We start from the raw sequence: 26,883 nt of genomic DNA on the forward strand, positions 1-26,883 counted from the left end.
GAAGCCAATCCAAGCCAACCTTACTCTTTATTTTTTCCAAATTGGATTTGGATTCGGGCTAACCTGATGCAAGTTGCAGTCCAATTTGGGCCCATTCATTTTACCTTTTTACCCCGCTAAAAAGTAAATACCGGCAAATGAACGACGCCTTGAGAAAGAAGCTGACGTAAGCAATTGAGTTTTAACTATTAAAGTTGATAGAATAGATTCGTTGCTCACAACACAACTCACAAGCATTCCTCCGTTGCTAAACTTAAAAGAAATGAAAGACTGTTTGCCTTGGTTGAGAGGGAATATTACATCTTACTCTTCGAGGTTTTGCCTTAGTTGAGAGGGAATATTACATCTTACTCTTCGGCTACTCGTTTTTGTGTAGTTAGTTCCTTGACTGAAGGGTTGAGATTGACCAAAAATATGAAAAAAAAATCAAAGGGGAAGACAGGGTTAGGCAACTAAACATTTCTAACCAATAGAATTTTGACACGTGGATAATTAGCGTTGCAGCGTTCCATCGGAAGTACTCTGTCGAATATTCTCGTACAGGTAATAAAGAAAGGGACTTCCCAATGCATAATAGCCGTCGGATTCGAATCTCACTGAAAACCTCCCTCTTCTGCTGATACTCTTTTTCCTCTTGAATGGCGACACTGAATGAACCTTCGTTTGAAAAACTTGAAAGGGAAGAAATCCCTCACGTTATCTCTTCCTTCTGAACTCTGCCCTAATTCAATAATCATTTTGCATGATTCAGCTTTTTTAGCAATCTTATATCAATTCGATCGGTGTTTCTTCAGATTTGATATTTTTTTGGTTCCGGAAAAAGGTACAACAACCAACTAATCGGCATTTCTTCAGTTTATTTTCTTTGTCCCTCTGTTAGACATTCTCGAATTCCTGCTTCGGGTATACTTGTTTTATGTTTAGCTTTCGAGTTGGGATATGTTCTTTTTCAATCACAAATCTGTAATTCTCCAGGAAGTTGATAATTTAAATTTATATTATTGATCGAGAACTCGCTAACTCCGAGTAAATTTGACCTTTTGGTTGTATTCAGTCTTCTCTTGGGTCATTATTTCGCTAATCCTCGTTTTTCTTTTGTTTTTCTTCTTTCTTTTCATCTATGAATTGGCTGTTTTGCAGACTGTGGTGAATTTATGCTTTTCTATTATTGCTGTAACACGGATTGTTATGAACTTCTATGATATGTTCCCATGAGCTCGTCAAGCAATAGGATTTAATTAAATGAGGCTCCATTTTGTTATAGCTGTTATTGTTGATGCTGTTATCGTTATCATCGTCATCAGTAAACAAGTATACTTGAAAATAACAATTGTTTTAGAAATAAAATGTTCATATATTGAAGTAAAATCTCAGAGAGTTTAATATCTGAATTCATTATGGTAAATTCTTTTATTATTGTATATTTAACAGAGACATAATATGCATCGTCTGTGATTATATATATTTTTCCTGCTCTATACTTATTGGCATCATTCTTAACCCAAAGTCAAAATGTCATGTGAAATATTTCATCTAGGGATGATCATGGGCCAGGCCAGGCCGCGTTTTTATAGGGTATCAACAGTATTAAGGCCTGCCTTGGCCTGGCCTGGCCTGGCCAGCACCCTGGGCCTGGTCCAGGTCGTGTTGGGCTGGACATCTGGGCTGGCCCATATAAATTAAAATTAAAATTTTAATTTAACTTTATGTTCATAGTTACAGAAAAAACATATTAAAAAGTTATTGTGTATATAATAATATACAATACCATATATACATGCCATACATACTACATTTATATAGATAATTTTTTTTGACGCCTTATGTAGATGTATATAGATATTATATACAATAATTTCTGGGCAGGGCTGTGCCAGTAGGGCCTAAGGCTTGCTTGGCCTGGGCCCAGCCTGCATTGTGTGCAGGCTTGATGTGGGTCTAGGCAGGGCCAGCTTGATAGAAACATGGCTTCCCGGGCCTGGAAATTTACGGGCCGGGCCAGGCTGGATCATAAATGATAATCCCTAATTCCGTCCCAGTGAAATTGGAACATCAAATACCTTAAACATCTTTGCCCTGACCGAGCCAATCAGCCAAATGAGTTAATGAAATTTAGTTCTCTCTGCCAGATGAAAACTCCACAAATAATAGTGTTTTTTTTCATGATCTCATAGAGTGAAAATATCAAAGCCGAACCCTGGCCCTTCTGTTGAACCAAAGAGGATTCAGGGAATTGGTTTTCAAGTTTTCTTGAAAAGGTGGTCTAGATTAAAGACTATTTTGTGCTTGAGCATCAGAATCCATGAAAATTTCAAAATTGTCTGTTAGACTTTTATCTTTGTGGTCTCTCCCCAACCAACTTGGCTACTTTTAACCATGGTTTGCAATATTGGCGATATTTGGTGAAATATCCTTGATATCCCAATTTGCTAGGTGGCCATACAAAATCTTCTGGGAATCTCTTTTTTTCCAAATATCCCCAATAACTTTCTGATACTTAAAGGCACAAGTTAAAATGGCAAGCAATTGACATATATAAAGAAGAGAAGATGGCTAAAGACCAAAAGGGAAAGGAGAGGCATACCTATTACAATTGATTAACTTTTCCCTATTTGATTTATACAATTTTTGTTATGGTTTTTTGAGCCTTAAATGTGCAACTATATCTCTTCTAATGATCTCTTGAAGGCTTATTAACTAGTTTAATGTTTCTAGAAAACTTTCCTGATTTTTTAGATTTTCCAAATATCTTAGTGAAATTAGTGAGATATCTCCGAAATTTCTCCAACTCTACATGGTGAAATGTTCATTGATATCAACATTACAAACCATGCTTTTAACACTTAACCTTTAATCCAGGTTTGAAAGGAGCTTTTCCAATAAAATTGATCTTTTGGATTGAGAAGCATGACATCAGTCGAAGTATGGACACATATTGTATCATGTTGGACCTATCGTTTATCAGGGTCACCAGTTCAATGGTTAATACTCTTTTCAGATATAGCTTGATTCAAAGCTTTAAACTTGAAACAATTTTAATTCATGAGTATTACCTTGGTCCTTTGAATAGTGCAATACACAATTTTTGTGTATAGTGTGTGCTGATACTTTTAACCAAGAAATATGAATTAGTACAAAAGATCCACCAAGTTGTGGACTTTCTGGCCAACATGGCCTTTTTTTGCTTTTACCTTGGGACCATACCCCATGCTAACTTATTTCTCTTTGAAGCCATTTCTTTCATTTTCATCATATTATTCATTATACAGTGGAAATAAAATTACAAAAATGTTATGAGTATCAATAGTTTTCTGATGAAGTTACAGAATGGAGTACTATCATATGCACTGGTTTAATGGTGTCAAAATGCACTAATTTTTGTCATGGTAAAGTGAGTTTGGCAGAGAATGTCAAGATAATTTTCTGAAGATGCTATTTCTTGTTAAAGTGGAATTTTCAAAATAAAAATGTTTTTTTTTAATAAAAGAATAAAAAATATGCTCAAATGCTCTTCCTTAATGAACTTAATTTTCTGATTTCTTTTTGCTTCCTTAATGAATGGAATTTTCAAAATAAAAATGTTTTTTAATAAAAGAATAAAAATTATGATGCTCTTCCTTAATGAACTTAATTGTCTGATTTCTTTTTACCTCCTTAATGAAAATGCATATTTCATTGTGTGAAAGACTGGTTTGTATTTGAAAATTGAAAGAAATTGCAATCAAAATAAACCCAATGCAAAGAAATTCCTTCTGTATCACTGGCTGACTGTTTGATGTCTAGCCCATAACAAATAGCTATGATATGTTGTAGGGTGAAATTGCTTTAAAGAGTTAAGGAAGAACAGGTGGTGTTGGCTAAGCTTAATATTAGGTTTAGGGGCTCAAATTGTGATAGAAATTTTTATAGATCTTGATGAATGGGATTATGACTTATGGGAAGAGGTGCTTAATATTCATTTAGGGTCCTAATTAGGGTTTTGAGGCTGAGAGGGAGAAGTGGAGAGGCTAGATTGAGAGGTTACATGAGTTAATTCAATAATAGCAGCTTTAGAAAAATGAAATAGAATTAAGAATGTCAATGACTGTGTAGTCTGGATTCTTAGTTGGCATCATTCCCTTTGAGGATGTGAGGGTTCAAACTTGCAGAAAGGCATGCTTTCCTCGTTATGAATTCCAATATGCTTCATGTGCATCACTGCTACTCTAACTTGCTATGGCACATTGCCCCTATGGGGACCAAAGCTGCATTACTGGAAAAAAAAGAAGAAGAGTAAAGAAAAAATAGAACAGAAAAATAAGGAGATAAGTCTACTGGAATCAACAGTAGCAGATCCTTGAGTCAGATAAAACAAACAAATGATCGAGAAGCTCATTCAATAATTAGATCATTCTTTTGTCACTTATATCGAAGAGTGACTGCATTTTTATATGAAAATGTAATAGATAGATAGATAATTACATTTTTATATCGAAGAGTGATTGCATTTTTATATTGAGATCTAGCATACATCTACTTGAACATGCAGCTGAAATAATAAAATTATTTCCAATTAATGAACCCTTATAATCTCTTGAGGATCCACTGGAAAAAGTTGAGCTAGAAAGAAAATATAGATGTTTCAAAGAAAAAGAAATTTGATGGGGGAAAGACTTTCTAGAAATTTCATATATCCTATATGAGTTTAACAAACTCACTTGAATACTATTAGTTGGTCTTGCTAGCATAGCCTAAGCTCATGGGCCTTTGGCTCCTTTTAAGCTTGTAGGTCCACATGCTTGGGTTGGATTGTGGGTTAAAGGATGCCTGATCAGGTTCATAGAAAAATCTTTCCCTTCTTTGGCATTTAACCTTTTATTACTCTCAGGGTTAGTGAAAAATACCAAAAACTTACCAAATTATTAACTAGGTTGATCCATAAAAGCTTGAATGTTGGAAAATCTCAGAGGTTGACATGTTGGGTCAAGGTTTGCCACCATTAGTTTTGTCCCTGGAAATACACCATACATTTGGATTTTATGCTTTTAAAGGTTGCATAGTAGATACAGCTGAGCTATATTATCATCTTTGTCCAAGCATTATACCAAACATTTAGGATTGGAGGCTTTGGAGTGGAAGGGGGATAAGGAAGAAGTTCCATCTTGTTAATTGGGGGTGGGTATGCAGACCTAAGATAAATGGCAGCTTGGGGATTAGAAGGATTAAAGCTCTTAACAAACTACTACTTGCCATGTTTCTGTGGAGGTTTTATTTAGAGAAGGAGAGAGTTGTAGGTGAGGGTAGTAGCAAGTAAATATGGGGTGTTAGTGAGAAGGTGGCAAATTTAAAAGGATTAAAGGTTTTGAAAGAATCTCCAATTTGAAAATAAATTTAGAAAAGAGTTACATAGCGGGTATCAACTTGGAGGATAGGGATGTTGAGGCTATTGCAGAGTCTCTCAAGTGTTCCATCTCTTCTTGGCCTATGTCCTGTTTAGGGCTTCCGTTAGGGGAAAACCCTAGGGAGAGTAAGTTTTGGACTCTAATGTTAGAAAAATTTGAGAAGAGATTAGTATCGTGGAAGAAGAATTACATCTCTTTGGGTGGTATTATCACCTTGATAAGAGTTACATTGGTGAATTTACTTGTTTTCCATTTGTCTTTAGCATACCACCTAGGGAAGCAAAGAAGCTAGAGAAATTAATGAGAGATTTCTTTCGGGAGTCGAGACAAGGACAAAGGGATCATCTGGTTAAGTGGGAAAAGTAAAGAGGAGGGGGGGGGTTGGGACTAGGGAAGGTGGTTAAAAAAAACTTAGCATTGTTGGAGAAATGTTTGTGGCATTGGCCATTGGAGAGAGAGAGAGAGAGAGAGAGAGAGAGAGACTTTGGCATGAAGTGGTGTGAATCATTCAAGGAAGTTCAAGGAATGGGTGGGATGCTGGTGTATTAAGGTAGGCTACTCTGGCAGCACCTTGGAAGGCCATTCACAATACCCTTTTGTAATTTCTTAGGGTTGTCAAGTATGAAGTTTGTTCTGGTAACTTTTTCCGCTTTTGGGAGGGTATTTGGGTGGGAGATAGCCCCTTAAAGGACCTTTTCCTTCGTTAGTCTTTGTTTCTTTGTATAAAAAAGAGGTAGTCTTAAAATTTCTTTCACCTTTGGGAACCCCTTGGCTCCAAATTGGGATTTTGGTTTTCGTAGGGGGTTAAGGGATGGTGAAATTAAATCTCTTTCTAATTTTCTATATGTCCTTAATTAGGTTTGTTTGGATCCTTCTAAGCCAAACAAAAGAGTGTGGGCTCCTAGGCCCAAAGGGACATTCTCTTGTGCTTCTTATTTTATGTCCCTTTGTCGGTCTTCTATTCAATGGGGTTTTCCTTTTAAAAGAAGTTTGGTGTAGGCCGGTTCCTCCAAGGATTATGGCTTTTTGTTGGGAAGTGTACTATGGGAAAGTAAACACTTTAGATAGCCTACAAAAGAGAATACCTTTCCTTTGTATTTCTCTTAATTGGTGTACTCTCTATAAAGCTCAAGGGGAAGACTTTTACCATTTACTAATTTCTTATCCTTTCTTTATAGGGTTATGGATTTGGCTCCTTTAGTTGTTTGGGTGTAGGTGGAGCATGCCAGTTGAAGTATGCGTGATTTTTGACCATTCTACCTTCAATTGGCCTAAAAAAAGAGGGAGAATTATGTGGAGATGTGCTAGAGCAGCCTTGATTGGACTATTTGGGAAGAAAGGAATGCTAGAATCTTCCAAGAGAAGGAGAGGAGCAGTCAGGACTTGAAGGACTGTATGTTGAATAGGGCAATACATTGGTTAAAGACTTTGGATCTCTTCCATCAATTCTCCTTTAATGATTTATGGAGAAACTGGTCAGTAGTAGCAAGGTGCTCCTCCATTAAGAATAGGGCAGTTACAAGGTTGTTTCAGTTACAAGGTTCTCCTCCATTTAGAATTTTGATAGGAGCTGGGGTTCTGAGAAATGAGCTTGGATATGTTGTTCTTCTTTATTCGGGTCCCTTTGGATTTGGAGATCCTGTTAGGGTAGAACTATTAGCTGCCTTACAAGGTGTGCAATTTGCAAACCAACTAGGAGTAGAGCAACTACTATTGAAGGGCATTCCAAGGTGGTGGTGGGCTGGTTGACGAACCCTGAGGATGCTGTGTGGTGCTATAAGAATGAAATTAAGAAATTCAAATGGCTAACAAGGAATATGTTTGTTTCTATACAGCGGGTGGGGAGATCATCAAATGCATTGGATGATATATTAGCCAGGCAAGTGGGTGCTATGAGACAAGAGGAGAGCAGCTGATTTGGTATCTTATTGTTAAGCACACTTGAACAGATAAAGGCATACATTCAAGAGGGAAATGAAAAGTGTTGGAAACTGGAAATATACAGAAATGATGTTTTCACTGTCAAGTCATACTATAAGGCAATCATAAACAATTAGATGGCAGTTCTAATATTAAGGATGTTTGGGGGAATCCAGTTCCCCCAAGGATGGAGAATTTTGCATGGTTGCTGGCTAGGGATAATATCTTAGCGTCAGATCATTTAAAGAGGGAATTTAAGATGGCAAGCATATCTTATTTGTATTAGAACAGTGAAAAGGATGTAAGTGCAAGACAGCATCAGTGTCATGGTATTTCCTTTCATCATTATTTCTTGTATTTCTTTCTGCAAAGTAAAAAATGCCAAATGTTAGGTCTGTGTCCAGTCTACCCCTCCCAAGACCCCAGCTGGATAGTTGGGACCAACATCATGTAATTGATGGTAAAGGATTTTTTCTCGGCTAAGAGAGGTCTAAGGTAAGGTGATCTATCATCTCCTTTCCTTTTCACATAGTGACAGGCTGATCATAGCTGATAGTAAGTAATATTATTAGTGTCATAGTTTTCAAGGCACCAAGGCGAAGCTAGGCGATAGGGAAGTGCCTAGGTGTTGCCTAGGAAATGACTTTTTTAAAATAAAAAATACAAGTCTTAGGGTAGATCCCTAGGTTTCATAGTAATAAGTAGTGATCTTTAACTAATAATCACCATAATTCTCATAGAATAAGTATAAACCCCATATCAATAGATAGAAAGGGAACATTTTTATGAGTAGAAAAATAAGAAAGAAAAGAAACATACAAAACATAAGGGTTGAGCCCTTGTTTTGGTCTTAGGAAGAAGAAGAAGAAGTCCTGTTGATTGTTCCTGTGTATCAATTGGATAAAATCTTCAAGTTGTTTTTTTACTTATCAATTTAGGCTTTATTCAAGACTATGTTACTGATTTGTGTCTCGGTTGAACCCAAACAAATAAGAAAATAACAAAAAGAAACTAGTATAAGAATAACAATATTAATACTATAAACCCACAATATGAATAATTTTTTCTAATAATATCTATTTTACTACTATTAATAGCATAAAATTAAAATATAAAATATTGTGTGGTGTCTTACATATAAATATGTAGGCATTTGAGCAAGGTGGCCCTCTAAGAAAGGCCTTATCGCCTAGGTGTCACATTGACAACTATGTTTGGTGATCTTCAATTTGTTTGGTTATTTTAAATCGTTCTGCCTTCTATTCCTAATATTTTCACAACATATTTCCGTTTCCATGGGTAGCAACACAAAATTTTATTGGAACCAACATATTTCCTAGTGAACATTACCAGCACTATGTGAAGTACAAGAGAGAGTTTCCACAGAACATTTCCATTTCCATGGGTAGTGACACAAAATTTTACTGGAATTGACATATTCCCCAATGAACACTATCAAAACTATGCAAAGTACAAGACATTGTATTATAACATAAATTGGTGAGAATTGAGAATATTATAGATATGTGGAGTAGCAATTTTGTTGCCTGCCTATCTTACGTGAGTTTAAATTTTGTTTTAACTCATTCTGCCATGTAGTTTTGAATCTTATGGTTTCAGGACAACTTCAGAGTGTATTCTTTTGTCTCTGACCTTAGTTTCTTAGCTTTGTTTAATGATTTAGTACAAGATAATAATTTAAAAAGGTGTGCCTATGCTTCTTTTATTATTTCATAAATTATCATTCTATATTTTTGCCTATCTTACAATGTTTCCACCATGTATATAAATATTTGACATTTCCGACATGTTTCCTATATTTGGACAACTGACATTTTCTCTGACACCAGCATTTTGAATTTTAATAACTTCTGATAATGTATTATCTGTATTTTTCTGTGCAGTTTGAATTCAAATTTTGACACCCAAAATGCAGGGCTTCAATTGCTTGGCCATTTTGACTAGAATTATAAGATCTAATATCACAGAAACCTTCATCCTTTGCAGTTTAACTTGATGACTGAATGGATAGAAAGCCGCACATTGCCATATTTACTACTGCGAGCCTCCCATGGATGACTGGAACTGCTGTTAACCCTTTATTTCGTGCTGCTTATCTTATGAAAGATGGGGGGAGAAATGTTTCTTTGGTAATTCCGTGGCTGTCTATGAAGGATCAAGCACTTGTTTATCCCAACAAGATTATGTTCAACACACCTTCAGAGCATGAAATCTTTGTACATAGGTGGCTTGAAGATAGGACTGGATTTATATCTGGTTTTAATATACATTTCTATCCCGCAAAGGTAAGTTATAACTGCAAATATTGTTGCTTTGGAACTTGATTTGGCATTAATTTATCTTATTGGCCACATGATTCATAGGAAGCAGGTATAAGAAATGAACATCTGGTTGGGAACTAAGGGTCTATTTGGCTCGCAGTCGGAATTGGAACCACAATCCCTTGGAATTGTAATCAGAATGATCTATTCCTCGTGCTTGTTTGGTTCAGATAGGAATCGGAATCGGATTCGGCTGGAATGAATTCTCATTCCCAAGGGAGGGGAGGGAATGACCATTCCCTTAAATGGGGAAATGCCACTCCACCAGGAATGGGAATAGGATTCTGCTTCCATCCAACCAAATGGTTTGAATTGGAATAGATCATTCCAATTCCAATTCCAGACCCTATTCCAGTTGACCAAATGGACCGTATGAAGATTTGGACTACACAGCAAGCATGACTCTGTATACAGCTTTATTGAATCTACCTTCTTCAATTTTAATTTCCGACATATGAACACAAACCAGAGAGCTTATTTTTCAAGATGCAAATTTTCTAACAACATTTTATTGGATTTCAGTTTGATAAAGAGAAAAGGAGCATTCTAGCTGTTGGTGATATTACAAAAATCATTCCTGATGAAGAGGCAGATATTGCTATCCTGGAGGAGCCTGAGCATCTGACTTGGTATCATCATGGACGGAGATGGAAAACTAAATTCCGGCTAGTTATAGGGGTTATCCACACCAATTATTTGGAATATGTGAAGAGAGAGAAGAATGGAAAGTTGCAAGCATTTCTTTTAAAACACATTAATAAGTGGGTTATCAATATCTACTGTCACAAGGTACTTTTCTTTACATATCATAGTTTATGAAACTATCTGTGCTCTTGTGCCCTATTTAAGGGAGTCTATGGAGCAATTGAACTCCATGGTGGTTGGCCCTACTATAGCATTCTCATTCTATGCTAAAATGTTTATATTAAAGAAGTAAAGTTTGTATAAGATACATGGAAAATCTCAATTGGATTCTAGAAAAATAAGTCCTAAAAGAGAAAGCATAAACATTACCCCCCTTAAGGAATAATGCACCTGTTCCCCATGGCAATGCCATCAAAAGGGATGCTTGGTTCCTGTTACCATACATAACAAACTACCTACTCAAATGAAACAACTAAGATCAAAGCATAAGATAAGTTAGAAACATACTATTGGAATATTCAAATTGTATTATAAAGGGGTATTTTGGAAAGAAAAGTATAAACAGGGAATTTAATGTAATATCTGCTCCATTGAGGTTTATTTTGTAAGTTGAATATTTATAGTGTTAATGTAAAGCATCTCACACTTTGAGAGAGATGGAATGAGATAAGCATATGGTTCAAAGCCCTATGTCATGGACCTAGATTCTCACTAGTGTCGCATGTGGCACTTGTGGTAGCACCTCTCTGCTCCACAAGTCGGCCTTCCCACTTAAGTACCCTTCATCTCTAGGAACAAGTCTGCACCTTACTTAACCCACACAGACCTAGGCAACTCCTAAAGCAAGTTAGAGACAAGAGGACATGAAGGCAATTGGAAAGGAAACTCTTATAGTACTCAAGTAAGGGATACAACTCTTTGAACACTTCTTGGATACAACTGTGGTGGTCTTTCGAATGAGAGGACTCCTTATATAACCTACATATCCTACAATGAATGGCTAGGATCATTACAAGTGTCATACCTCTAATTGGTGATTCTTCAAGATATTTTCTAGAATACTCTAGAAGGAAGCTCTAGAACAGCTCTAGAATCGTGTGCAAGTGTCTAAAAGTTTCATGAATCTTCCAGAATGCTCTGGAAATCTCTTGAAGTTTCCTGGGGTTTCTGGAACACTTCTAGAACTTTCCATTAAAGCTCTTCCATCTGCCCTTCTTTGGTCAGGGTCCATGTTACACACCTAAGGCAATGCCATTCCATGACACCTAGCTCTCTCTTTCTCTCTTTTAGTTGTCTCCCATCTCTCCTCTATTCACTCATATCACTCACAACAACATGGCATCAGAGCCAAATTGACTGATGAAAATGATGAAATGATGATGACTCTTGGTTTGTTTAAGTTCAGATGTTTTTTGATAAGTCCTATTTTATGTTGACTCTGGAATGTCTATCTCTTTCCTTTCTTCTATAGTTATTGTTTTGTTCTTGTTACCTTTCTGTGTTGTTGGGTGTCTACTTGTTTTGATCTTGTTTTTCTATACTTCTCTGTTATAGTTTAGATTTGTTAGTTCCCAATACATTGGTTCTTATTTTTGTCATTAGTTTGTGTTAGGAAAAATTGATTTGTCTTGTATGTTATCCCTTATTTTTGTTCCTGATATTAAATTTGTCAGACTCTCAGAGGGCAGCCACTTTGTGCAAAAAAGGAAAAAGCCAAAGGTTAGGACTGCACCTAGTCTACCCCTCCCAAGACCCCAGATAACTGGGACCAACATTAGGTAATGGCCTTTTATACTGAAATTGATTTAATATGCTATTGGCTGTATTCTTCCCTTCATTTGAGTAAAGTTGTTTCCCTTTTCTATAACCAACCTGTCTTGTATTTGAAAGGGGAGTTGAAAGTAACTGCTTCTATTTCCTCCAAGTGGAGAGAATGGGGTACTAGTTCATTTTTTGGTATGTTTTAAGTGGTTGTTTGAATGAGCATGTATCTCCTTTGGCGTGCCAATTTGTGTTTTGGAAGATTTTGGCTAAATTGAGAGGGTGGGATTTTAGATTTGAAGGTTTTAATGGACAAAGTGAGTAGTTCTTTGGCTGTGTGTGTGTTTGCCCAAGAATTGTATATATATATACTCACTGGAGTTGAGATTGATTAGGTGGAATCCATTAGTTGCCGATGTTTCATGCTGTTGGTAATGTTTGTGTGTGTAGAGAACATTGATGTGGGCCCCACAGCTGTGGTCCCACTCTGTCCATAGGGTAGAATGTATCTAGTCACAGCTGTGGTTATTTTGCTGTTCTGTTATTTCTAGTTTCAGTTTTATATTGGTTGTTATTTGTTAGCAGTTATGATGTAAACACCAAGGGCAGATATGTCTTTTCATGTAACTAGCATAACCTATATATATTAACTTAAAGTAGCGGCGGCAGAATATTGACATTCTGTTCTTCTCCTCAAAATCTGTGTTCTATTGCTCTTCCATCACTCTTTCTTCTACATCTTCTTCACTTTCTCTTCTCATCGAACCTGAAATCTCTTAGTGATCAAGACTGAATAGCAGTCTTGAAAACCTACAGTGTGAGGTTTAGGAAAGTTGATCCATTCTGTTGGAGAAATCTGTTGATGGCATGCTTGTTGATTGGAGTGGATAAGGTACATTTGGTCCTGTTCTCCCTGGCTTTGAGCTTTTCTGAGTGGTATGATTTAAGGGTAGTTGTTGAAGGTTTCTACCCTCTGACATGGTTAGGAGATTTTGTGTCATAGGATATCAGAGCTGGGAGATGAACAATCATGTTTCTTTTTTGGAAGGGAGATGAAAGGTCAGGTTGAGGTAGATGGTTCAAAGGTTGAAGACGAGTGTAATTTTGGAATTAACTTTTTCAAAGATGCTGAGGTTGGCAGGTGTGGAGATGAACATGTGGGAAGCTCTTTTAATGCTATGAAGCTGAAGGGTTGCGAGTTGGGTGAGTTTTTGATGAAAGTGGGGTTAATCCGGTTTGGTCCAGGAATTTGGTTGGGACTGAGTTGGGTCATTTTCTTTGGAACCCATTGAACAGGGAGCAGAATGCTAAAGGCTGTTTAAAAGGAGAGGTGGAGCGGCAACTACCAGTGGTCAAGGTGATTTGCAGGGCTGAGCTTGAGAATGAGAGGAAGGCTTCAATGGCAGTTTTAAGTGACACTTTGACGAGGTTGTGAAGGTTGAGTGGGTGTGGGTGATTACGAAATATGCAGTGAAGAAGGCGCTGAAGACTTGTTTATCTTTGAAGAGAAAAAGTTTTGCGGTCCCTAAAGTAAGGTTTCTCAAAAGGTAAAGTTTGTTGATAGCAAGCGTAAGGTTTGGAAGCTTGGTGGTGGTTCTTCAACCAAGATTGCAGATAGAAAGAAGAGCCTGTTGATTAGGGTTGGGGAAACCCTTAGTTCTATTGTTGAGACTTTAATTTGGCTTTTCAAGAGATGTCCAGTGGCGCAACAAAGGTTGGCAGTGTTGGACTTGTGGGGCCTGGGGAGGATACAGTTGGGTTGAAGCTTTTGGTAGTGGAGGAAAGTGTGAAGGCCAACCATGATGTTGATATTGAGTTTGACCTTGTCATGACTGAGATTGATGGTATTAATTATGTGGGGGCACCTATTTTGGGGTTGAGGTAAAACTTTCTGAACGTTTTGATGGGGATGGTAGTGTAGAGTGTGAGCCTAAGGAATTTGAGTTGAGGGTGGAGGATTGGGATGAAGGGGAGACTAGTTTTGTTCTGCAGAAGAGGGATGATCTCGTTTCAGCTGAAGTCCTGGGGGGGGGCGGGTTGAGGACAGGTTAACAAAAGTTTAAGGAGAGGAAGGGGTGTGGTAGATGATGTGTTTGGCATTGAGTCAGGGTTTGCCCAAGTCAGGTGATAGTGTTTGATGGGAAAATTGTTCTAGAGGTGCTTGAAAGCAGATGGATACTGGGGAATACGAGGTTGTTAGAGGTGATGAGGGGAGAGAGAAAGGAAATGTAGTTATGTTGGTGCAGGGGTGGTTAATGTTTTTGAGAGGAAGATAAAGAAAATGGGACTATGCCTCCTTTTGATGATGGAAATGGTGAGATTGAGATTGAGAATGGGGAGGATCAAAGGAGATTCTTGATAAGATTTGTATCATTGAAAGTAATTGACATTGAGGAGGTGGTGGATAAAACATTGGGTTTGTTCTTCCTCAGAGAAGAAGAGTTTGCTAGGAAGGTTTTTAAAGAATTGGAGGAAAAGGGTCGGAAGAATTAAAAGCTGGATGTTGGCCATGATGATTTTAATCTAAGTGTTGAAGAGGTTCTTGATAGAACAAGGTTTGTTGGTCTTGAAGGGGCAGCAGATGAAAAGCGTGAAAATTTGGCCATAGATCAGCTTTTCCAGAAGAACATGGTGTTGGAGTTAGAGAGAATTAACGAGAGTTCTTTGGATTTGGAGGAGCTAAAGAAGATACCACTTGCTGTAAGACATTTCAGAAGTCAAAGAAAGTGTCAAGATGTTTTGGTGTCTAAAGTTTTTGAGAGATTGAAAATGGTTTATTTGGGGTTGGACCAATTAAGAAAGTGAAGAAACCTAAGAATGTCTTCAAGAGGAGGGGGTCAGAAAAGAAATTTAGTGAAGGAGACTCTCACCCAGGAAAATCCAGACTTAGTCATAATTCAAGAAACTAAGAAAGAAACAATTGATAGGAGGCTGATAAAGGCAATTTGGGATGCCAGAAATAAAAATTGGGTTCGGCTTGCAGCCACCGGAGCTTCAGGAGGTCTCCTTATCATCTGGAATGAAACTGTCATGTTAGGAGTAGAGGTCGATCGAGGACAGTTCTCAATCTCGATCCTTTTCTCCAATTTAGCAGATGGGTTCACTTGGATTTTCATAGGGACCTATGGTCCAAATAACTCTAGATTGAGACCGCAGTTATGGGAAGAGTTAGGGATGATAGGAACTTATGGACACCTTCCTTGGTGTGTTGCTGGGGATTTCAATGTGACCAGGTTTGCCTTAGAGAAATCTAATGGGAGAAGGCAGACAAGAAGCATGCATCTCTTTTCCAATTTTATTCAAGAATTTTCTCTCTTAGACCCACCTCTGCAGAATGCCAGATTCACATGGTCAAATATGCAAGCAGAAGCCATCTACTGCCGCCTTGACAGATTCCTCTTCTCTTCAGATTGGAAGGATCATTTTCCTGGCTCTTTCCAAGAAACTGGAGTCCAAAGCACTTCAGATCATTGGCCGGTGATCCTCAGTACAGAAAAACTTCACCCTTCTAAACCTCCATTCAGGTTTGAAAATTTTTGGATTCAACACAACTCCTTCAAAACTGAAGTTTCCAAGTGGTGGAAGGATTGTGCTGTGGATGGATGGGCAGGTTTCAAGTTTCAAAAGAAATTGCAATTTGTGAAGAAGAAACTCAAAATTTGGAGTAAAGAAGTGTTTTGTCCTATTCCAAAAGAGAAGGACAGAATTTGGACAGAGTTATCTTTGCTGGATGAAAAGGATTCCTTGGGGCAGCTTTCTAATTTGGATAAAGAAAGGAAAGCTGGGGCTCTTTCTGAATGGGAGACTTTAGTGGATAGGGAGGAAAGATATTGGAGACGGAGGTTGAGAATCCAATGGATTAAGGAGGGTGATGCTAACACCAGGTTCTTCCACAGATATGCTAATGCTCGGAATAATAAATATCAGATTTCCAAACTGAAAGTGGATGGTCAAGAAGTGGCTGACATAAATCAGATAAAAAAGGAGATTGTGGATTTTTTAGGGACATGTCCTCATCTGATAGGATTTGGCAGCCAAATCTGATATCTTGGAATGGTTAGAAGATTTTTGAAGAAAGTAGAAACTGGTTGGAAAGAGAATTTGATGAAGCAGAAATCAAAGAAGCTGTGTTCTCTATTGATGAAGATAAGGCTTCCGGTCCGAATGGTTTCTCAGCGGGTGTTTGCAGACTTCTACAGGTCAGCAAAAATCAATAAAGCTACAAACTCTACCATTATCAAATTTATCTCTATGAAGGTTGCCTGAGTGTCAGAGATTTTAGACCTATCAGCTTACTAAACAGCCTCTATAAGATTATTGCAAAAGCTTTGGCAAACAGACTCAAGAAAGTCTTGAATGATGTGGTAGCGCCTACTCAGAGTGCTTTAATCCAAGGGAGACACATTGTGGACGGGGTTTTGATTGCAAATGAAGTAGTGGAGGATAGGAAAAAGAGAAGGCTAAGTGGGGTTATATGCAAAATAGATCTGGAGAGGGCCTATGACAAGGTTGATTGGAATTGCCTTTGGAGGATCTTGGAACTCAAAGGTTTTGTGGAAGTTTGGATTAAATGGATGAAAGGGCACATTGGAATTGCCTTGGTTGATTACTTCAAAACTTTCAGAGGCTTAAGGCAAGGCTGTCCACTCTCCCGTCTCCTACTTTGGTAGCAAACATTCTGGATGCCTTCATGAAAAAGGCTTTAGAATGTGATCTTATAAAAGGTTTTTTGGTGGGGCAAGAGTATCCAAATTTATCACCTTCAATATGCAGATGATAGCATTTTCTTTATTGAAGCAAAAAAAAGATTTCCTCTTAAACTTGAAGTGGATCTTGAAATGTTTTGAAGCAGTAACAGGGCTGAAGGAAAATTTAGAGAAAAGCAGTATCATAGGCATCAATACTCCTCCTCAGCTGATGACAAACCTGAAGGATGCTTTGGGTTGCAGGGTGGATTCTCTCCCTTTCTCATACCTGGGCCTCCCCCTTGGGAGAAACCCGGGATCTGTAAGTTTTTGGGATGCTGTCATTGAGAAATGCAAGAGATGGTTAAGCATTTGGAAGTGAAATTATCTCTCCAAAGGTGGTAGACTGACCCTCATCAAAGCCACACTCTCAAATCTCCCCACTTCCTTTCCCTCTTCAAAGTTCCTGCTAAGATCAGAAATAGATTGGAAAAAATCTAAAGAGATTTCCCATGGGAGGGAGGAGGAGAGAAAGGTTGCCACCTAGTAAATTGGAAAGTTGTGTGCAAGGCAAGGAAAGAAGGGGGGTTAGGGCTGAGTCACATCTCAGAAAGAAATCAGGCTCTCCTTGGGAAGTGGCTTTGGAGGTTCAAAACAGAACAAAACTCTTTGTGGGCCTCTGTAATTCGCAACAAATATGGTAGAAGCAGTTTGGGGTGGGGCAACTCTCTCCCTTTACTGGCTCATTCCTCTTGAAATCCTTGGAAAGGTATCCTCCATTCTTTTGCTTCCTTTTCTCCTCTTATTAGATTGAAAGTAGGAAATGGAAACATTATCAAATTCTGGACAGATCCTTGGTGGGGAAACATTCCTCTCTGTGAAGCCTTCCCCTCTCTCTTTAGTCTAGTGCGTGACAAACAAGCTCTCATTTCTGCTACCTTAATAAAAGGATCAGGGGGCCTTGCTTTTAACTTCAACTTTCGTAGACAGCTGAGAGACTTGGATGTACCGGAGATCACCTCCTTACTCTCCCTTCTCTCAGAAGTTTTCATCTCCCCCTCCACTGAGGACAAGCTTATTTGGTCCTTAACCCCACATGGCTCCTTCACTACCTCTTGCTTCTTTCAGCACCTAACCACCATCTAATCCCCCCTCCTTTTCCGGGCAAAAAGATTTGGCTCCACACAGTCCCCCCCTAGAGTTTCTTTTATGGTCTGGGAGGCTTCTTGCTCAAAGCTGAATACCTGTGAAAACCTCCAAAAGTGATTTCAAGGACACCACTATATCTCTCCTTCTGTTTGTCTGATGTGCTATAAGGATGGAGAATTTATTGGACACCTTTTCTTTAACTGTATTGTTTCTACAAGTCTTTGGCAATTCTTCCTCGATTCAGCAGCCAGGGGCAGGCTTAACTGGACTCCTCCAAACTCTGTTATAGAGTTTATCAACTCTTGGCAAGGTCTAAAGTTGACTTCGGACAAGAGAGGAAACTGTTTCTGGAAAGGAATTGTACATGTTGTCTTCTGGAATATCTGGGAGGAAAGAAATAGGAGATTATTTGATGAGTTACTCCTCCTTGGAGACTCTTAGAGATCGTATCCTAGCTAACATTAGCAGCTGGATGGTGAATAGTAAAGTGTTTGAGGGTATCAATTGGACAGCCCTTCTGTCAACCTCTCCTTTTCATCCTCAGCCTCCCCTGAAAATCACCCCAAGACAAGATTGTGAGCTCATTCTGAATTTTGATGGCATCTTTAGGAAGTCTGCAGAGAACAGCCCAAATACTGGAATAGGAGGTTTGATCCGAAGAGTGAATGGAGATGTGACTTGGGCCTTTAGTGGCCTTGCAAAGGCGGTTGATGCGTCTGAAGCAGAGGCTAGGGCCCTCCTGGAAGGCCTCAGAATTGCCTAATCTCATCAGTTCTGTTTCATTGCAGTCAAAGGAGATTTGAGGAATGTTATAAGCTGGGCTTCAGGACAGGCTTTGCACCCATGGAAACTATCTCATTTGCTGTTAGAAATCAGGGAGCTGGCCTCTTACTTACAATGCAGCTTTAGATGGATTCCTAGAAAATTAAACCATGTGGCTGATAATCTAGATAAATCTGGGATGGGAAGGGATTTTCTGTATAGTGATCATACTTTGCCAATGTAGTGGGCTTTGTCTTTTGTTTTTTTGTTGAAATGGCTTTGTACATCTCCTCATGTACATCCCTCCCCCTTTTTTGATCTTAATGAAATCTGTTATCTTTTCTCATAAAAAAAAAATGATGCTGTATATGTACTTCCAGCAGTGGTATTCTGTGTGGATTGGAGAAATTAACCTCCTTAAGTGCTGGGTTGTAGTACACTTTCTTTTTTGTGACAGTCCTACTCTATCTACAGCGGTTTTTATGGCTGATTAAGTGTGACATGAAATATTTATCATGTCTTCTAAAGACTCTGCTAGATGGACTCAATTACCTATGGTTTTTGTGGCTGATTAAGTGGGGGATTAGACATAAACTTCCCTATGGTTGTTATTCCCCTAGATGGACTCAATTACCTAGAGTGGGCTGAAGGGGATCAAACCTTATATCATTGCAAGGGGAAACATATGGTATGCCAAATGGGAAGATTAAGGAACCAAACTCTGGGAGTGCTGAGTATGACAAGTGGAACCAGGAAAACAACATGGTGATGTCATGGCTTCTAGGGTCTATGCTGCCTCAAGTGAGAAGAAACTTTATGTGGGATGATACAACTTATGAGATCTGGGAAAAAGCTAGTTCTACCTATTCTGAACAGCGACATTATGCAGAGATTTATCACTTGCAACCAGAATCTTCTACTTGTAAGCATGGGGAGAGAAGTCTTTTAGTATACTACTCAGATTTGAACTCAATTTGGAAGGAGTTGGACCATTATCAGGTTGTGGACTGAAGGTGTGATAAGGATGCTAAAGCTTAAAGTCTCTTGTCTCTCAGCAATGGGTGTTTTCCTTTCTTTTAGGATTGAACCCTGTGCATGAGTCCATTAGGGTGCAGATCCTAGGAAGTAAAGATCTCCCATTTAGTCCAAGAGCTATATACCCTAATACAGTTGAAGAGTAGGAGAAATGTGATGAATAGTTTTGAGGGGGAGTCAATTGCTTTGGTGGCCAAGTGGGGTATAAATGCAAATGGTAGGAGTTCTTTAAGAAAGGTGATTTCCAGAACAAGTAAATGACAAGGTTAAATTATGGTGCACTCATTGCCAAATATCTAGCACACTTGTGATACATGCTGGGACCTTCATGGGAAGCTGAAGTGGGCTCAAGAGTTGAGTAAGAAATCAGCATCAGATCAAAATAAGAAACTAGGTCAATAAGGTCAAAGGAAGTACTATTTAGCGAACATGGCTTCTTAGGAGACATAGACCTCTACCACTATTGTGAATTAGGAATGTTCTCCTTGTTTTGATCCCAAGGAAGATATCATTAATTCCATCTATGTTCGCTTTGAACTGTATGGTAGGGCACTCCATTAGATGGATGGATTCTGCCCCTCCCCCCTCGATTTCCTTTGTTTCTACATCAGGTAACTTTGCCGCAACTTTCCATGTGTCTTCTCATTCTTTAGACTCTCCTTGGATAATTGATTGTGGAGCCTCAAGCCACATGACTAGTAAGTCCAATTGGTTTTAGTTTTATCATCTTCTTTCTGGTAGGGGCAATGTGAGACTAGTTGATAGCTTGTTCTCCATCATAGCTGGTCAAGGAAGCATCTCCCTCCCCTTTGGCCTTACTCTTTCTAATGTATTGCATGTTCCCAAATTGCCTATAAATTTGTTTTTGTTAGTAGTATTACCAATTTGTTAAATTGTTTAGTAACCTTCCTTGCTTCTTAGAAGTAGTATGGTTGATGGTCTCTATGTGTTGGAGAATAAGGCTAGTCTTGCGGTCTCAGAGCCTATGGTTCATCTTAGTAAGAGTCAAGCCTATTTATGGCATATTTGTCTTGGTCATTTATCTTTTGAGTTGTTGAAAATTTTGTTTCTAGAATTGTTTAAGTTAGTGTTAGTGTTGGAGAAATCATTTTTCTTCAAGAAATAATAATTCTGAATTTCCTTTCCATATTATTTATTCTGATGTTTGGGGCTTTGTTACTTTGCCTTCTGAGACTCGTTACAAGTACTTTATTACACATTGATTATTACTCCGGATATACAAGGGTGTATCCAATGCATGATATTCACCCAATTTCATATTGAAATTAGTGTTTTTAAAACTGGACCAGATCGGCTGGTTGGCCCGATTGAATTATGACCCAAGACCTTGGCCGGTTCAGTCATACCCCAATAATAAAAAACTAGTGAAAACTGATGATTGACCGGTTTAACCAGAAAACCGGTGAACCGGTCCTGGTTTCATGAAATCACTAGAGTTCTTAACTAATAGAAATTTTACAATGTGCTTGGCAAGATTCTAACCCATGACTTCTTATTTTCATATATTGCTTAATTACCATTAGTCCACCTCTTTACTTGTGTTAATTAAAGAAAATGTAAATTAAGAGACTTAAACCCTAATCATTTGCTTTAAAAATTAAGACTTGCCATTAATACACCATATGCAAGTATCTTAAAAGTTGTAAAATATCTTTTATATATAATATTTATATGACCTTTAGTATTTATATGTATATGCCACGTCATCATGGTTTGACCTCTAGTTCGACCCTGGTTGAACCTTTAACCCATGAACTTCTCCCCTCTTTGGTTCTATGCCCGGTGCGGTTCTCTGAACATTGATTGAAATCCAAGTTTTCTAGTCTGCCAAAGAATATTTTCATAGTGACATCATGGAGTTTTTTTTCTGTGTGGATCTCTTTACCATAGTTCTTGTGCTAAAAGACTCAAACAAAATGGTGTTGTAGAAAGAAAAAACTGCCATCTCCTTGAAGTTGCTTGTGGATTGTTATTGCATATGCATGTTCTAAAACGTTTCTGGTTGGATGCTATTTTACGTGCTGCATATTTCATTAACTATATGCCATCTCGGTTGTTAGAGTACAAGGCCCACATAAACTCCTCTTTCCCAAAGATCCTTTGTTTTCTTTTCCTATACGTGTGTTTGTTCATCGTTTTGTTCAAGACTTGTCTCCCACTTGTGGGTGTTTACAATGAAGCACATGGCTGATGGCTCAGATTTATAGTATAGAGTTGATTATGCAGAGACATTTGGCCTGATTACCAAGATGAATTCTATTAGAGTCCACATTAATTGCTAACCTTAATAGGGACCTTCACTAGTTGGGTATCAAAAATGCCTTCTTTGAACGATGATCTTGAAAAAGAGGTGTACATGGTACAATTTCCTAATTTTTGTGCCCAAGGCAGTGAGCAAAAAGTGTGCAAGTTGAAGATGTCCTTGTATGGCCTAAAACAATCACCAAGGGCTTGATTTAGTAGGTTTCATTTAGTTGTGCAACAAATAGGCTACAACTTACAAGCAGTGCCAGTTTGATCATACATTATTTGTGGAAAGAGGGGAAGGTAATATTGCATCCCTGATAGTATATGTTAATGATATAGTAGTCACTGTTTATTGGAAACCTGAAATTCAGAAGTTGTAGGAGTTCCTAGCCACTCAGTTTGAAGTGAATGATCTAGGTCCCTTATGGTATTTCCTTGGAATTGAAGTTTCCTGCTCACATAAGGGGATTTTCATTTCATAGAGGAAATACATCCTAGATCTATTATAGGATTCAGGAAAGATAGGAGTGAAGCTAGTTGACTCTCCCATTGATCTAAATCACAGGTTAGGTGACTGCCATGGCGAGACTGTTAAAGATGTGAAGCAATTCAAAAGGCTTGTGGGTAGGCTCTTATGTTTGTCCTTGACCCAACTTGACATTGCTTCAGCTATGGGTGTTCTTATTTCAGTTCATGCATGCCCCTAAGACCACTCACTTAGAGGTAGCTGAGAGGTTCCTCAGGTATCTTAAGAGTTTCCAGGGGCTGGTTTGTTGTCCTAGAAGCATGGACATTTGAAGGTTGAAGTGTATACGGATGCTGACTGGGTTGGATCAGTTGATGACAGAAAATTCACTAGAGGGCTTTGGCTTTTGGCAGGGAGTTAGTTTGTTGTATTAAGGGTTGGAAAGGAAAAGGTGGGTGTTAGTGTTTGGGTTTTGGTTTTCTTTTTTTTCCTGCTTACAGGTGATAGCTTGTCACCTTTTTGTAATCTCTTCTATTTTAATAAAATTTCTTTTTTATTTATTACCAAAAAATATCATTTTCTTGTTAGGTTATAAGATTATCAGCTGCAACTCAGGATCTCCCAAGATCCATCATCTGCAATGTCCATGGTGTCAACCCTGTGTTCCTTGAAGTAGGCAAGAAAAAGCAAAAAGAACAGCAAAATGGACAGCAAGCTTTTACTAAGGGTGCATACTACATTGGAAAGATGGTGTGGAGCAAAGGCTATATGGAGCTACTTCAACTGCTAACTGCATATCAGAATGAACTGACTGAATTTCAAATTGATTTGTATGGAAATGGAGAGGACTTTGATCAGGTTCAGGAAGCTGCTGGAAAATTGAAGTTAACAGTTAATGTCCACCCAGGACGTGACCATGCTGACCCTTTATTTCAAGAGTAAGTTTTCATATTTGACTTCCTTCTGGATAATTGTTATTTTATTTTATTTTTGATAGTAAAATAAAAGGGAAGCTTACTATTAGGTGACAATGAAAGAAAATTGTAGGGGCCATTAGGCCCATTACTTGGTGTAATGGTAAAATCTTGGGCTGGCAAGCATGAGAATGCAAGTTTGAGTCTGAGAGCAGCCACTTCGTGCAAAAAATGCCAAAAGTTAGGACTCAATGGCCTTTTTATTACAATAAAAGAAAATTGTATAAAGATATATTGACCCAAAGTTGTGTAAAGAAAAAACTTATCAATTTCAATATGGAGATGCACTTTGTTGACTGCTCATCTATCCTGCAATGAGAATTTCTAATATTGATAGCCAATATGATTTCCCTTCAACTAGGTTTATCTTGGGCTATGTAAAGATATTTTCACCATGTAATAGTGTAAAGGTAAACTTCATCTACTTCAATATAGAGATAATAGTATGTTGATTGCTGCAATGTTAGCTTACAGGTTGTAGCTAGCCTCACCTGCAGCAGGGGTTTCAGGAGCAGTGATTGAATTATCTTGTCAAGAGAATCTTTGATCTTTGATTTTGAAAGCAAAGGTGCCAGCTGGATTTGCTACCCCGTACTCTGGGTGTATAGCCTATTTATCTAGTTAAAGAAAAAATATCTGATATTGAAAGCCAATTAGAAAATTCCAACTTATGGAGATTCTCTTTTTGGAACTTACCTTGGCATGTTCATGCTTCCAACTTTCAAGTATTGAGGTGCCCAATGCCAACCTCTAAAAATCATTCTTGTTGTGAATAAGGTGAGAGAAGAGAAAACCTTAGGTTTAACAAATCACATAGCAAATCTTGTCTCTCTCTGATGAGGGAAACTCTTTAGACCTACCCAAAATTATAAGAAAACCCCAATGAATCTGAAATTACATCAAGTCCCTGACTATATATTTTCTTCCTAGAATAATCGTATTCCTCAGACAAACTGAATACTCCAATACTCCTTTCTAAGCTTGCCTGAAAAGAAATAATGTGGCCTTTGTGGCTTTGCTTCAAAGCTTTTCTTGAACTAGGCAACTTGCAGATCCTAGTGTGATTGATTACACTACAAAGCAACTATCTCTTGCACTACACCCACAGGGATTCAATCAACTTGCTTGCACTTATGGTGGTAATTTCTGCTCTTATCCCTGGTAAGATAAGTCTTACAATTGATTAGATGGTACTCATGGTGGCTCATTGCTCTTACCCAAGAAATGATCAATCACTGAACCCACCTCTTGGCAAATTTTCTAACAATAATGGCATACTAATAACATAACAAAAACTCAACGACAAATATAACTGCATGAGGAACATTTGAGTAGAGATTTCAACATATCAAATACCCCAGTGCCACACAAAACAACTAAAAGATAAATAAAAGTAAAAATAAAAATAAAAATAAACGGCCCTTAGATATGACAAAGACTCCCCTTTAATCAAAACTTGTTGCATTTAAGAATTCCGTTGTGCAAGGCATAATTGATCTGGGTGTTGATAACAGTAGGAAATTCAGCAGCGTGCATCAACAAGGATCTTTAAGCAAAACAAATGTGCTCATAATCAAAGAACTGAAAAAAAAAAATCAAATTTGATGTTTATCCAACCTGGACATTTGACCTCTTCCTTCCCTTGTAGTACATGAAACAAAAGTGTGCTCCACAGTAGCTTCTTCCCAAAAATGCTGAACAATAAATCTCTATAGCCTTTGTTTGTTGGGAAAATATTCAGAATCCTTTCTTGAGCACCAACTTCCCCAATAATCATCTAAAGTGAGGTCCTTCAAGAACAAAATAATGTTTCTAACAATTATCAAATAGACAAGGAACACACACCCCAAAGCACCACAATGTCAACCTCAAAACAATTTGGTACTACCAAAATAGAGGGAGAAGAGGTAGTAAGTGACGAAACAATGCCAAAGTGTCACCTAGAAATCCATCTCCAATTATCACAATCAAGATTCATCATCATCCAAGCCTTATCCCAACCATATGGGATTGGCTACATGAACTCTGTTTTGCCAGTCTGTTCTGTTTAATGCCATATCCATTGTTAAATTATTGGTGCTTAAATCATTTCTTACTACTTCTACCCATGTCCTTTTTGGTCTACCCCTTTTCTTTGTAGTCTCTTCAACTTGTAACAATTCAATTCTTATGGGTGCTGTTGATGGTTTTTTATGCACATGATCAAACCATCTTTGTCTACTTTCTCTCATTTTATCACCTATTGGAGCTAATCCCAAGTTCCTACATGTGACTTCATTTCTATCCTATCCTTTCTAGTTTTTCCATTCGTCCATCTCAATATAACATTTCTGTCGCACTCATTTTTTGGACGTGTTTCTCGACTGCTCAACAATCTGCTCCATACAACATAGCTGGCCTTACAACTGATTTATAGAATTTCTTTTTAATCTAAGTGGTATTTTCTTATCACATAAATTCTAGATGCACCCCACCATTTTGCCCATCCTGATCTAATTCTACGGGAAATATTCTCCTCAATCTCTCCCTTGTTATAGAACAAAACCTGTTGAAGATGTGGAAGGAAGAGGAGAGGACTCAGATGCTTGTCGTCAAGAGAGATAGGTGGGAGTAGCCAGGGTAACCCAGGTCCCTCTGGGATGGGAGGTGTACTGAGGAATGAGGCTGGAGAGGTTGTCTTACTCTAATCTGGCCCTTTAGGTGTTGGAAACTCTATCCAGGCAGAACTATTAGCTGAAATACAAGGAATACTTCTTGTAAAAGAAGTGGGCGTGGAGCAGCTTCTGATTGAAAGAGACTCTAAGACAGTGGTGGACTGGTTAAATAACCCGGAGGATGTCACTTGGGGCTACAAAAATGAGCTAAAGAAATTCAAATGGCTGACATGAAATATGTCTATAACAGTACAATGGGTTGGGAGATCAGCTAATGCTTTTGCCGGTGTCTTGGCAAAACAAGGGATAAATAGGGAAACATTGTTCTGGGCACAACTGTAACTCTTGTTTTAACATCAACATTCATGTATTCTCTGTTGTAGTTTGTGTATTTGCTGTTCGGAGAGGTTGCACCTCACGCCTCTAAGGGGATTTTCTTGTATCTAATCATTATTTTCATGGAAATGATTTTATTTATCAAAAAAAAAAAAGAGATAGGTGGTAATTGACAAAACACATGCTGTTCAGAGAGAGTGATTTGGAAGAGGTGATTAATATGGAGGTGGAGGCAAGTAAAATCTTAGGGCTATTCTTCATTGGTTGCAAGGAAAATGCAAGAAAAATTTTTAGAAAAATTGAAGAAAGTAGGGACCTTTCTTTGAAGTTGAAAGGGAGGGGTGTTGGAGGGGAAAGCAGCTCCAAATGATTGAGGTTTCCTTCTTTCCAAAATCTTCATAGAAACCCATCCAAGGTAGGCCACTCTAAACCATCCACCTCCAACCTATCAAACACTGGTCTTTCATAAATTGATTGGAAGTGTTCCACAAAATGACTTGCTATC

The 26,883-nt window shown here is 38.1% G+C and overlaps 1 protein-coding gene across 10 annotated transcripts in view; it reads left to right on the forward strand.

The window, feature by feature from the left end:
* The first annotated feature begins 588 nt into the window (after nt 1–588).
* Nucleotides 589–26,883, forward strand: part of DGD2 (digalactosyl diacylglycerol deficient 2) — a 35,521-nt gene continuing 9,226 nt past the window's right edge. The window contains exons 1-5 of one of the 10 annotated variants that reach the window (XM_088954429.1): nt 632–823; nt 2,860–2,981; nt 9,309–9,607; nt 10,166–10,432; nt 23,003–23,352. In XM_088954429.1, coding sequence (XP_088810555.1) covers nt 9,326–9,607; nt 10,166–10,432; nt 23,003–23,352 — 899 coding nt within the window. In that variant the 5' untranslated portion in view covers nt 632–823; nt 2,860–2,981; nt 9,309–9,325. Of the gene's footprint in view, nt 1,066–2,859; nt 2,982–9,205; nt 9,608–10,165; nt 10,433–23,002; nt 23,353–26,883 lie in introns of all 10 variants that reach the window. The other 9 variants (XM_088954427.1, XM_088954431.1, XM_088954422.1 and 6 more) reach the window with 9 other exon arrangements.

The sequence above is a fragment of the Nelumbo lutea genome, chromosome 7, assembly GCF_056320005.1.
Source record: "Nelumbo lutea isolate HS-2025 chromosome 7, American lotus-T2T, whole genome shotgun sequence".
Lineage (NCBI taxonomy): Eukaryota > Viridiplantae > Streptophyta > Magnoliopsida > Proteales > Nelumbonaceae > Nelumbo > Nelumbo lutea.